This window comes from Octopus sinensis, linkage group LG10 (genome assembly GCF_006345805.1).
Source record: "Octopus sinensis linkage group LG10, ASM634580v1, whole genome shotgun sequence".
Classification (NCBI taxonomy): Eukaryota; Metazoa; Mollusca; class Cephalopoda; order Octopoda; family Octopodidae; genus Octopus; species Octopus sinensis.
In genome coordinates this window covers 54,414,808-54,428,428 of record NC_043006.1, presented here as the reverse complement: position 1 = coordinate 54,428,428, position 13,621 = coordinate 54,414,808, and the positions used below count along the sequence as shown (strand labels likewise).

Here is a 13,621-nt window from a genome sequence, read left to right as displayed (position 1 = left end):
CAGATAAGTTTCTTTTCTTGTCTCCGTGTGGATCAGAAGGAGATGAGTTGGGGTTGATAGTAATATAGATTGTGTGTAGAGAGAGAGGGGGGCGGGCAGACAGACAGACAGATTGTAAATGACATTGAGGAGGATTTAAAATAAGGCAGAATAGCAAGAGGGAAGAAAAGATATGCTTGAGTAGCCAAAAGGCAGGGGCTCTGAACAGCCCCCACCTCTGTCAAGGTGGATACATACTTGGTTCAACAAAACCACATTTCAGAACCCTTAAATCCTTCTGGACCCCTGTTGCTTTCATGCTGTTGTGTTGTTGTTCACTCTTATATTTTCTCCAGGAGACTAGACAAGCTATAAGTGCATGTATGTATAAAAGTGTCTATATTTGGTATATATTGAGAGTGTTGTTGTTTGTGGCCCCAAGTCAACCTTGAGCCAAGCATTCCAAACATAACAATCCCATCTTTTCCTTTTTTTTTTGCCTTTTCTTTTTAATGAATATTTTCCTAATCTGATATATGCTTCCTTTTAAGATGGTTAGGGTGTGATTTGAAGGAGGTTTAGCTGCAATATCTAGCAGGGCAAGCAATTATCTAGAATCTCCTTTGTTGGTTCTTGTGTGTATGTATGTGTTATATAGAGATATCCTGTACTTGTGTAAACTATATGTTTTGTTGTAGGGACAGTCATTATGCCAATAATAAACATATGCACTGGTTCTCTTTTATTATTATTATTATTATTAAAGTGGTGAGCTGGAAGAATCATTAGCAATGCTAGACAAAATGCTAAGCAGCATTTCATCTGTCTTTATGTTCTAAGTTCAAATTCCAACAAGGTTCACTTTGCCTTTCATCCTTTCAGGGTCAATAAAATAAGTACCAGTGAAGTGAGTGCAAGACAAAACCCACTAGGAAAAAAAAAAACCCCCAAAAAAACCCATCTAGGACAAAAAAAAATGCAATTTTGAAACCATAAATTTTATTATTATTTGTAGTTTATGAACATTCCACTGAGATTTAAAATATTACATTAATTATTTAATAACTCCAATCATAAAAATGAGCATAATAAAGCAAACACGGAGGGTCATTTAAAGTTCATTTTACTACAACCTGATGCTATGTCCTATGCCATTCAGAAATTCCTCCATGGTTTTCCTTTAATTCACATAGTCCACAGAGTGGGGTTTTGGCTGGACCCCTGTGAAACTCTGGGGTTGATGTAATCGATTAGCCCCCTCCCCCAAAATTTCAGGCCTAGTGCCTATAGTAGAAATGACTACTATCATTATTATTATTATTATTACTATTGAAGGCATATGGCTCAGTGGTTAGAGTGTCGAGCTTACAATCCATGAAGTTGTGAGTTCAATTCTCGAACCGGGTTGTGTGCTGTGTTCATGAGCAAGACACTTTATTTCACGTTGCTCCAGTTAACTCAGCTGTAGAAATGAGTCGCGACATCACTGGTGCCAAGCTGTATCAGCCTTTGCCTTTCCTTTGAATAACATTAGTGGTGTGGAGAGGGAAGGCTGGTATGCATGGGTGACTGCTGGTCTTCCATAAACAACCTTGCCCGGACTTGTGCCTCGGAGGGTAACTTTCTAGGTGCAATCCCATGGTCATTCATGACCGAAGGGTGTTTCCCCTATATTATTATTATTATTATTATTATTATTATTATTATTATTAAGATGATGATGAGCTGGCAGAGTTGTTAGCACACTGGGTGAAATGCGCAACAGTATTTCATTGTAAGTACCAGTTGGACACTCATCCCCTTCCCCAAAATTGCTGCCCTTGAAGCAAAATTTGAAGCCATTATTATTATTATTATTAAGATGATGAGCTAGCAGAGTTGTTAGTAAGCCAGGTAAAGTGCTTAGCAGTATTTTGTCTGCCTTGACGTTCTGAGTTCAATTTTTGTTGAGGTTGACTTTACCCTTCATCCTTTCAGGGTCAATAAAATAAGCACCAGCTTCCCACTGGGGTTGATGTAATTGACTAGCCCCCTCCCCTAAAATTTCAGGCCTCGTGCCTACAGTAGAAAGGATTATTATTATTGTTTTTTCAAGGCTTGTCCTCAAGTGTGTTTATTGAAAGGTGCGTGAAAGTTGCAAAAATGGCAAGAGTGAGTGGTACTTCCCTAAGTGTAGACCTGTGAGTCAGAGAGAAGGAATTGGAGAGGGCACTTGCTCTTGGAAATCTTGGACTTTGGGGTTCCCCAATTATCCTTAGAGGTCATCCTCTATCAGGAGGGCTACATCTCTAACATCTTCCTCCATGTTTTAAAACCTTTATATACTATGTATATTTCCATTCCTTTTCATTGTATACATGTATACTTACATTTTTTAATTACTTAATTATTTTATCATTTCATTATATGTAAACACCCACTCTGTCCCCTCATCCTTTGCCCTTGTGGCAAATAAATAAAATCATTATTATTATTATTACTGAGTGAGAGCAGTGCATGCCATCAAAGTGACACTGGGGTAAAATATACGAAGCCCAGTATACCCATCATGACTACCCATCTGATAAGGGTACACTAGACACATGCATCACAGCCATATGTGCGTGACATGGGGATCTCCATATCAAGATAAACAGCTTATGACCTTGCAGTTGGGGCCCAGTTAGAATTTTCTTCTGGTCGAGTAACCCCTCCTGCTCAAAAGGTCCCTGAAAAAGGGTTGTTTAAGGATGTTGAATGAAACACTCATGTTTCCAGAGGTGAATTATTCAAACCCCGAAAGAATCCCTCTCAACACATGGCTATGATGCTCCCTCACTACTTCTGCTCGTGATCAGAGATGCACATATCGTCAGCCACTAAGGGACATGCTCAACTGGTTACGGTCAAACAACTGACAAGCAAATCTGTGGTATTGAGCAGAATATTTGCTGTAGCCCATCTTTTATACCAAGACAAAACAATGTACATGATAACACTTCCAATCAGTTAAGATCAGAAGCCATGAGAGCCACTACCTGGTGCTGCATGTTGTTGTTGTTGTTGTTTGATTGCTTGCTTGCTTCATTGATTGATTGATTGATTAATCCAATGATTAATCAAAATCCTGTTTCAACACATGAGCTCACATCAATACAAAAATGAAGTCTATATGTATGAATATAGTGTGTGTAAGTGTGTATGAAACATATATGTATAAATGGGAGAGTAACTTAGCTGAAGGAGACATTTTAACATTGTTTTTTAAAAAGTACTTCAGACACCACCTCCAACCAAACTGGTTGTTTTCTACAGGATGCCTTTGTTCAGGGTCAGGAGCCCCACCATTATTATTGTGACCACCACATCAAGTGTCATCAACATCCTTAGTATCATTCCTTTCCTTTTACTTCTCCCCCTTCCATCCTTATTCTGGCCATCAACTAACTTTCCAAATGTCAGCATCATCAGACCTACCCCTTTCACTGACCACCTCTCTTTATTTTGATGCTCTACAGAAACCCCCACAAACACCACCACCACCACCACCACCAAGCCACAGCCACCAGCACTGATACCACCATTAAACCATCACTATCCCAACCACACCATCAGAACTTAATTATTCTATTGCTATCAGATGTTACTCTAAGCATGGCTTAAGCTATGATGGCTAAAACAAACTAAAAACTGTAGCAACAACCACTGCCACTTCTGCAATAACTATTTGTAGCCCAGCAATATGTTTGCAAAATTATGTAAGTTACATAAGACACCATATAACTAAATAATAACTCTGTACATATGAAAATGTATTTACCTATTTTAAATATATTTCATCTATGAGCCAGGAATCTGCTCGAAACAGCAACAAAATTCACACCAAATCACACTTATATTATCTTTGGATAATGTAGTCCTAGATACAGAATGACTGAATAAAAAGAGAAAGTGGTTACATTTGGATGGGTTTGGTCACAAGTTCTACAAGATCAGATCTGATCTAGGCTAAGCCATGCCTACACCCCTGTGTCATCATGATCATCATCGTTTAACGTCTGCTTTCCATGCTAGCATGGGTTGGACGAATGACTGAGGGCTGGTGAACCAGATGGCTGCACCAGGTTTCAATCTTGATCTGGCAGAGTTTCTACAGCTGGATGCCCTTCCTAACGCCAATCACTCCAAGAGTGTCGTGGGTGCTTTGCATATATATATGTTTGGCTACTTGTTTCTCTGGAGACTGTCAGAATGATATAGACACTTCTGATGAGAACCCAATAAGGTTCGAAAATCGATTAAGATTGTTCATCATTTTCTGTGGGGAAATGGCTAAAAATTTGCCCTGTTTATAATTATACATATATATATGTATGTGTTTTATATAGGTTATGTGGTTATATAAAGGCTATTTTTATGTATATGGATTCCCTTGTGCCAAGCAGTATCTACCTACCTGGCAACCATCTGAATGTTGTCAAGAAAGATTATAAAAGCTGGCAAAGGAGTTAGCAGTTATGTGTGTGTGCGTGTGGTTTCTATTATATGTAGAATGAGGAATAGATTATCTAAAGATTCCTTGTGGTTTCCATTCATTGGCATTTCTCTACTGTCTGTGTTTACCGTAATTCTGAATAGAAACAACTATTTAGTGTGTATGTGTGCATGCATATGTGTTTAGTTGTGTTCAGGTGAGTGTATGTTATGTAAAAAAGAGAACATGTGTGATTGTGGCTGGCTGTATTCATATGGCATAACTACTGCCAGCCACCAACATCATAAGTATCATCTTCATCATTTTTACATCTGCTTTTCCATTAAGGCATTGTAAGATGATTCATCACAGGTCAGTTCTTATTTGAAGTTACTGCCTTCCTAGATGAGTCAGGGATCATGTCTCACATTTTAGGGCTTGACATGGTTTCTACAGTTAGGGGCCCTTCCAATCATTAACTTTCTCATAGGAGGAAAACTAACACTACACAGTTTCTTCATTTGCTAAAAACAGTAACTGAATATCTTTCAAGTCATACTCCACTAACTCAAAAACAAGACACACTGGATTATATAGCCCTAAATAGGCAAGATGGTCACAGCTGGAAGAAGGATCTTCATCCAAGTATATATATCAGGGCTAGCTGGGGAGTAGACAACAACCTTTAGTCCTGTTAATTATAATTCACTTACTATAGTTTCCCACTAAGATGTTACAGTATCTATTCATTTCTTGTGTCAGCATCTCTCATAAAACAGTGACACTTTAACCCATTTGATGCCAAACCACCTGAGGTTGCCTCTACTTCTGGAATATAAACTTCCTGTTTTAAAAATCTTCCATCAAAATTTCATGTAGATTTTGTTCTAGACCAAGTTAATTTACTAAATCCAACATTATTTTCAAAATTAATTAAATCATAGACAGCATACTTCAAGAGAAATATAGTAATAAAGGTGTTAAACAACTGTTTCATTGAAGGGCTTGCTAAAGAACAAATTGCCAGGAAGTATATACTTGTACCTAAGAGAACTTCTACAAAGTTGCTTGACATGCTAGAAATAGCAAAGCTTCCTCAAATCACATCATACTTTCTTAAAGAACGAAAAAATACATGTCCAACCTGACCTTAAATTAATGGGATGCTCATAGCTGGAATGCTTTGACCATTGGTCTGTTGGATCAGAGATGGCTTGGAGCTATAACAACAGCAACATGCACTCATTGCGACAATATAGACAGTAATTCCAAGTGCAGATGGTCAAGTAAAGTTCAACTGCAAACTACATCATTCTCTTTGGCTCTATCAAACTATATATACAATAACTAGCAGAGATACCCGGAGTTGCTTGGCATTGAAATGGCATACTTTTTTATTATCTTTTACTTGTTTCAAACATTTGACTGTGGCATTACTGAATTGACCCCAAGTACTCATTCTATCAGTCTCTTTTGTGAAGTTGTTAATTTATGGGGATGTAAACATACCAACATCTGTTGTCAAGCAATAGAGGAAAATGGCCACACTTCCATTTCTCCTGCAGCATTGAGAAGCACCTTGCTATCACCAAGTGTCAAAATATCCTGTGCAAACTTTGCAGACATTTGGTCACCGTGTGGTTGAGCTTGCAACAGCTGACAAAGTAAAGTATTGATTTTTTCCAGCTGTGTCACATTTTTTCACTGGCTCAAGCCAAATCCTAGGTGAATTGAGAGTAGTGTATTTATGTGGGAGGAGCAGAATTTTGAGGAAAAAATTATAAGGAAAATCATCCTAAGTCAAAGAGAGCACTCATGTCAAATTTGGTGAAATTCGGTTGAAAATTGTAGGAGTAGAAGTGATTCACACGTCACACATACAAACAGACAACTTGCCTTTTAATATATAAGATAGACATACAATAAGTACTATTATACTTATAAGTATTACTTGCTGTTGTTATTGATGATGATAATGATGATGTTTAGCCCACATCTATGATCAAAGACATTCCAATTGTAACCATCACATTGTTTTGTTTATCAATGTCCACTTGCAATTTAAATGAGATTTGGTAACTATTTCTAGAGGGTTTGAACACCACATTGAGGCTCTTTGTGTGTTTTTACAACAGCAACAACAACCTAAAGGAATTATAATAAAATCATGACAAAAATTCAAAAAGGGCAAAAGACAAAACCAGATATATAAATGACAAACCTTCATTAAAAAGTTGATCTCCTTTCTTTGTATTTCTTTCTTCTTCACTCATGATGAGATATTCATGGAATTCTTTGAAACCAATACTTTGGAATATACCCAAAGTATAATCCAGTTCTCTGCAAATGGATAACCAGAAATAAGATATTACCTACATTATCAAGTTTATGCTTTAACAATTGTTTACATATGGGATGGGATTGAAAGCTACACCAGTCATCAAACTGGACATTGCTGCATTGTACCACATATCCCACCCTCTATGTTGTGGAATAAGGATTCAACAAGATAACAGCTTAGCAATCAAAAGGCCCACAACTTTTCAACACCTTGCCACGAGTCCTCAGAGATGGGGTCTGGACAAGACCATAGAGGAATTTCTGCATGGTGTAGGGTATGAATCTCAACACTTAATGAGGATGTCAATAATGTGTTCATTTAAATTTTTCAAAGATATGGTTTGATGTTCTTTTTATTATGCTCATTTTTGTGATTGGGGTTATTATATGATGAATGTAATATTTTATATCTAAGAGAAGGGTTCTTAAGCTATAAAAATACTAATAAAAATTATGATTTCAAAATTGCCTTTTTTTTTTGTTTTGCTTTTTGTCCTAAAGGTTTTTTTTCTAAGGGGTTTTGTGCTATACTCCTTAGAGATCTACTAGGAGTGGATGTACTTAAGGAACAATTAGACAAATTTTTATTTGATATACTAGATGAACTCACACCATAGCAAGAAATGCAAAGAAGGGCAACTCTGTCCTACTCACTACTACACCATAATTCCAGAGAATGAGTCTAAAATAAACAAGCATTAATCCTTATGGCAGTGCTCCAGCATGGCCACAGACTCTGACTGAAAATGGTATTAGAAAAATAGAATAACATGTGTTAGTGTATTCATGTGTGATTATATGTAAATTCGAAGTATTGTATATATTTATATGCATACATATGGGTATACATACACATGTATGTATATGTACACATCTTCAGCATCAATGTTTTAAATGTGGTGTCTGTTAGAATGTATGTGTTTTTGTGTTTTGACTGAACTCACATGATGCCATTATAAGAAAGAAACTAAGATAGGAATTGTCAGATGCTGGTAAGTAACATTAGGTAATGTTATTTCTCCATGGTTGATCATGTTTTCACAGATGATTGAATACAAATGACACTGCCTGTAAGAAGGTGATACTCTTTTACAACTGTCACATAGTGGTAAGAAAAAAGATACAGAATGCACATGCACACACACACATGACGGGCTTCTTTCAGCTTCTGTCTACCAGATCTACTATCTAAGAATATATTATGTAAAATGTCCTTTTATAGGGCAACCACATAAAATTCAAGAGAAATTTGGTTGCTATTACAAATAAGTTGAGTGGCCCATGTAGAGCCTCTTTTTATGTATATACATATATATATATAATGTTGGAATGTACTGTAAAACAGAAAAATTGACATTACTGTTATATAAAATCATGTTCCACTAAGTGGTACATAGGTTCTATTACGGATTATTTGGTGTTTTAGGCAGACTAGGTCCACAGAGGAGGGAGTGAAGAGATGTTTAGGGACTAACATGCTTTTAGCAACAAAGGATTTCTTTGTACATAATTAAAAAAAGAGAGAAGTTTATCTATATCTATACAGATGTGTAGATAGCAAATTTGTAGTCATTAAAATTCAGGACAAGGTGCCTTTTGGTAATTTTTCTGGCTTTCTGTGCTCTGAGTACAAATTCGAGTAAGATCAACTCTGCTCTTCATCCTTTTTGGATTAATTAAGTACCAGCTTGGGGTAGTGGGTGAAAGCACATGGCCTAGTGATTAGAGCGTTGCACTTGCGATCTTAAGATTCTAAAATCAGACAATGTGTTGTGCTTTTGAGCAAAATGCTTTGTTTCACATTCTTCTAGTCCACTCAGTTATAAATTAGTTCCAGCAAATAGCTGGGAAGTTAACCCTGTGACAAACTGATCCCCCTCACTGATGTGCAGTCCGTCCCGCCTACTGTTTTGACTGACTGGTATTTGATCAAAAGTCCATTTCCAGATCATCACCTCCCCAGCCAGGTTTCATCATTCCTTTCCAGCCATATTCAATGGCTGGCCCTCTCACAGTTGCTTGGATCTTCCTCAAAATGGCATTTGCTTGCCGATGTTGAACACCAATCGATAACAGCCATCGTTTCAGACTGGTCTCCATAAAACCCTTACATCTATCTAACTTCTAATGTGAATAAATACATGTTACATTTGACAGAATAGTCTGAATGCTAAACGATTAAAGACAAGCCATTCTCTGCCTGACTAAGTAGTAAAACAAATATGAAGAGGTATGTGTAATCTTTCTGATGCATTTGCAAGAAATTTTGAGTGAGTTGAGAAACACTGTTTGATACAGAGGCAGACTGGAAAAGAGACATTGTATTGGGAATGAACATCTGCAAGTGGATGGTTTATGTTGGGTAAGATGTACTACACAACTGTGTAGCTTGTATTAGTATGGAAAATAAGGGATTATTGTTGATGTTGTTGATGTTATTCAAATGCTGCTGTAGTTGAATTTGCCTTTCATCTTTCCAGGGTCAATAAAATGAATACCAGTTCAGCCTTAGGGTAAATGTAATTAGTTAACTTCCTCCCACAAAATTTCAGATTTTGTGCATATAATAGAATTATTATTTTTAGTAGTAGTAGTAGTAGCAGTAGCAACAGCAGTAGCAGCAGCAACAGTTATTAAAAGAGTATTTCAATGACCATTTATGTTTTTCTTTTTCTTCCTTTCCAGTTGTTATCCATGTCTCAAAAAAACCGCCAGAAGAATGGAGGAGCTGAAGAGATGGAGCAGACAAATCCAGTAGAATGGACACTGTAAATCACACAGACTAGCATAGGTCCAAATAAGTCCTGGTCCAGCCAGTAAACCAATGGGCAATGACATTCCAGCTGTAATCACCCTATCTTTTATTCAGAAGTAATAAACACATCTAAAACCACATTATCCAATGCGTCCTTTTATTTTTTTTTAAAGCTTGTAGAATGTGAGTGGAAGGAAATTGGCTGCTATTTCCAGTAGACAGCTATATAGAAGCCTATGGTAGCTGTGGTTGGGTTTCTTTTGTCAGTTGCCCTGCTGATAATACCTTTTGAAGCAAAAACATGTGTCCACAACTGTCCTCTTATTTCCAAAAAAAATCTATCCTTTTCCATAAAGACATGTCAAATTTAGATAATTCCTAAGTCTTGAAGATACCTCCTCTTCTCATACAGAGCTGGCCTTAATTGCTATTTGGAAATTATGACACATCCTCTAGAGGTGAAGATTGTTTTAATGAATTAGGAACTTGTGTTGTATAGGATTTGATATACCTGTATTCGCCTATATACATGTTTTTTTTTGTTTTGTTGTTGTTTTTTTGCGGGGAGGCACAGGTATAGTTGAGTACTTAAGAAGTTTGCTTCTCAATGACATGGTTTTGGGTTCAATTCCAGTCTGGCACCTTCTACTCTGAGCAAACCAAAGCTTTGTGAGGGGACATGGTGGATGGAAACTAGAAACTGAAAGAAACCTATTGTATATATAAACAACAGCCTCCTGACAGTGTTGTTTGCTTGAAGTTTACCATGAAACATGTCCAAGCTTCTTGACATGTTCTGATATGTTGAGTGATTTTTGTAAACATTAAGCTCATTAAATTAGTGTTATGTTTGATAGACAGTAAGGTCATTATGTCACTTGGAAATAAAGAAAGTTGGCAACAGAAAGGGCAACTGGCTGTAAAAAAAAACCTCTGCAGCAATGTACTCTCTTCTGAGTGTAGAAAAGGAGACATTAAATCAATAATGATGATGATGATGACGATGACATCATTTGTTTTTTAATGCTAACTTGGGATAGACAGATATATTATTGAGGCATTGTAAAACAATACTGGATGCCCTTCCTGTCACTAACTCTTACTTATTTTTCAAGGGACCTCTTATTGTATATGTCTTCAAAGACACCACACCAGTGAATGATTTGTTGATAGGGAAAACAATGATGTTATCACTTATAGCTCAGAGATTTTGGAGAAACACACACACATAGTAGGCTTCTTTCAGTTCTTGTTTGCTAAATCAACAAGGCCTTAGTTGTGGTAGAAGACAACTTGCCCAAGGTACCACACAGTGGGACTGAACCTTAAGACATATGTTAGTTAGTTAGTATGACTGGGAAGTGAGCTTCTTTGCTACTCTGCCATACCTACATCTTGTATAGCAGGAAATTCATTAATTATTAACTACCATTATTAAAATAATTATAATCACAGAAATTTGTTAGCTTTTCAGTGTTAATGTAACTTACAGAGTGTTTATTGTTTTGTTAGAGATTATAAAGAGACATAAAGCTGGTTTGTTAAACTCTCTCACATACACACACATAAAGAGCAGTTCCAGATGGTGAACTTTGAGCCAACAGAGAGCTAGATGAGGTACCTAATATTTCTGACGTAGATTTATTATGTATTTGTCAAAAGTAATGAATTTACAATCCACTTAAGAATAAATTGGATATTTATATTTCAAAGAGAGCAGAAGTGATGCTATAATTTCTCATTAGGCAGAATTGAAACATGAACTACTGGTATTGTTTTCTACTTGATATTGCTTTATTTTCTTTGTTATGACTCTGTCATATGTAAGGGTTCATATATGAGTCACAAAACCCAGTTGGAGCATAGCTTCATTGAACATTTACAATTCTATTCTTATTTCTTTATTGCTCACACGGGGCTAAACATAGAGGGGACAAACAAGGACAAAGGGATTAAGTTGATTACATCGACCCCAGTGCATAACTGGTACTTAATTTATTGACCCTGAAAGGATGAAAGGCAAAGTCGATCTCGGCGGAATTTGAACTCAGAATGTAATGACAGACGAAATACCACTAAGCATTTCGCCCGGCGTGCTAACGTTTCTGCCAGCTCACCGCTCTACAACTCTATTCTATAATGCTATATACACTGGCACCAGTGTATATAGCTACATGCACTGATACCAACTATTGTTGCAGGCTGATCCTTTAGCATTTAAACCAGCCATATCCAGCCTAAATATTCTACCTGTTTGATGTTAAAATTGATCATATCTGGCCTCTCACACCTACTCAACAATGTCATTCTAAAAATAAATTTCTATCTTTTTTTTTTGTCACTCTCTATGGAACATAGACATTAAATGATGATATATATAAAGACAGAGAGAGAGAGAGAGAGAGAGAGAGGAAAAATGACAACATCATCAGTTTCACATGTTTACCATGCTTACGTAAGTTGGGCCACTTTTCTCCAACACAGTATCTCACTGCTTATTGTGTTTGTTGTCTCTTTGTAGGTGTCACCACATCTACCCATGTACTCCTTGTCAGTCTTTCTCTTTCACAAGTTCCCTCTACTTAAAATGTCTGGGATTTCTTCATCCAGCTTTCATCATTTATATATCTTACTTCTCAGTATGAGTGCAGTCTCCTTTCATGTATATATTTTCTAACATAGAATTTATATAGCAATACTGAGAATGTTTCACTAAGACTTCATATTTCATATATTCAGCCTATTTAATCAAATACTCTGTGGCTGTATGATAAGAAACCTTCTCCTCAATCACATGGTCCCAGGTTCAGTCCCACTGCATGGCACCTTGAGCAAAGTGTTTTCTACTTGTAGCCTCAAGCCAACCAAAGCCTTGTGTGTGGATTTGGTAGATAGAAACTGAAAGAAGCCTGTTGAATATATATATGTGTGTATGTCTTTGTGTTTGTGTGTGTCCCACCACTGCTTGACAACCAGTGTTGGCATTTATTCCCCTGTCATTTAACAGTTCAACAAATGAGACTGATAGAAGGACCCAGCTTTTAAAAAAATAAGCCCTGGGGGTAATTTATTCAGCTAATACCCTTCAGGGTGGTGCCCCAGCATTGCTGCAGTCAAAAGTAAATGAAAAGATAAAAGCTATACTTAGGGCTTCATCATATATTGTATACCTCAGAATATTGCATTGAAATGTATACAGGCACAGGCATGGCTGTGGAGGCGCAAGCATAGCTTTGTTAAGGATTTAGCGTCCCAATCATATGTTTTTAGGTTCAGTCCCACTGCATGAAAGCCTATTGTGTGTAATGTTTGTCCCACACCATGCTTGATAGCTGATATTGGTTTGTTTACATCCCTTAGCAGTTTGGTGAAAAAGACCAGTTGAATAAGTACCAAACTTAAAAATAAGTACTGGGGTCAATTTATTTAAGTAAACCCTTCAAGGCAGTGCTCCAGCATGACCACAGTCCAATGAGTGAAACAGGTAAAAGATACTCAGGTTTTCCTAAAATACTTTATATACTTCAATATTTTATTACTGTGTGCATATTCAACATATTTTATTAAATACTTTATGTACTCTCAGAACCTTTTTAAATACTATGCACACACACACACACACACACAATGTTTAAGGATACTTCATATATCTTTCTTTCACTTGTTTGAGTCATTAGACTGTGGCACCACCTTGAATTTTTAGTTGAATGTATTGACTCGTGTACTTACTTAAAAAAAAAATTTTGCCCAGAATATTTTATTAAATACTATTATGTTTATGTAGAAAGGTTCATTATAAAATGATGAAGATGGAGAAGGTGATTGGTCTTGTTGACATTCGTGACACTACCTGTGTACTTTAGACAACAATATCATTAGCCCCAGTTCATCATTATCACATGTTCTTTAAAGATCCTAATATTCGTGGAAAGCAGGGCAGAGAAGGAAAAAGAAAAAGAAGTGATAAGACAATATTTCTCATGAACTTATTAGTTGAGAAAAAAAGGGCCCTATAAAATAGGGGCAGTAGTTCAGGTTATTTAGAGATCCCAGGTACTGAAGTGACAAAGTAAATCCTGCCACGGGGCATAACT

General features: G+C 36.7%; 1 protein-coding gene and 1 long non-coding RNA gene across 3 annotated transcripts in view; one reads left to right on the top strand and one right to left on the bottom strand.

Annotated features, from left to right (window-relative positions):
• The window catches only part of LOC118765135, a 98,862-nt gene extending 89,192 nt beyond the window's left edge, over positions 1 to 9,670 (top strand). Inside the window, exon 2 of the long non-coding RNA XR_005000989.1 lies at positions 9,458 to 9,670. This is a non-coding gene — a long non-coding RNA (uncharacterized LOC118765135). The remainder of the gene's footprint in view (positions 1 to 9,457) is intronic.
• The window catches only part of LOC115216636 (tRNA dimethylallyltransferase), a 351,240-nt gene that overhangs the window by 75,221 nt on the left and 262,398 nt on the right, over positions 1 to 13,621 (bottom strand). For both annotated transcript variants that reach the window (XM_029786122.2, XM_036506693.1), the window contains one exon: positions 6,654 to 6,772. In XM_029786122.2, the coding sequence (XP_029641982.1) occupies positions 6,654 to 6,772 (119 nt within the window). The remainder of the gene's footprint in view (positions 1 to 6,653; positions 6,773 to 13,621) is intronic.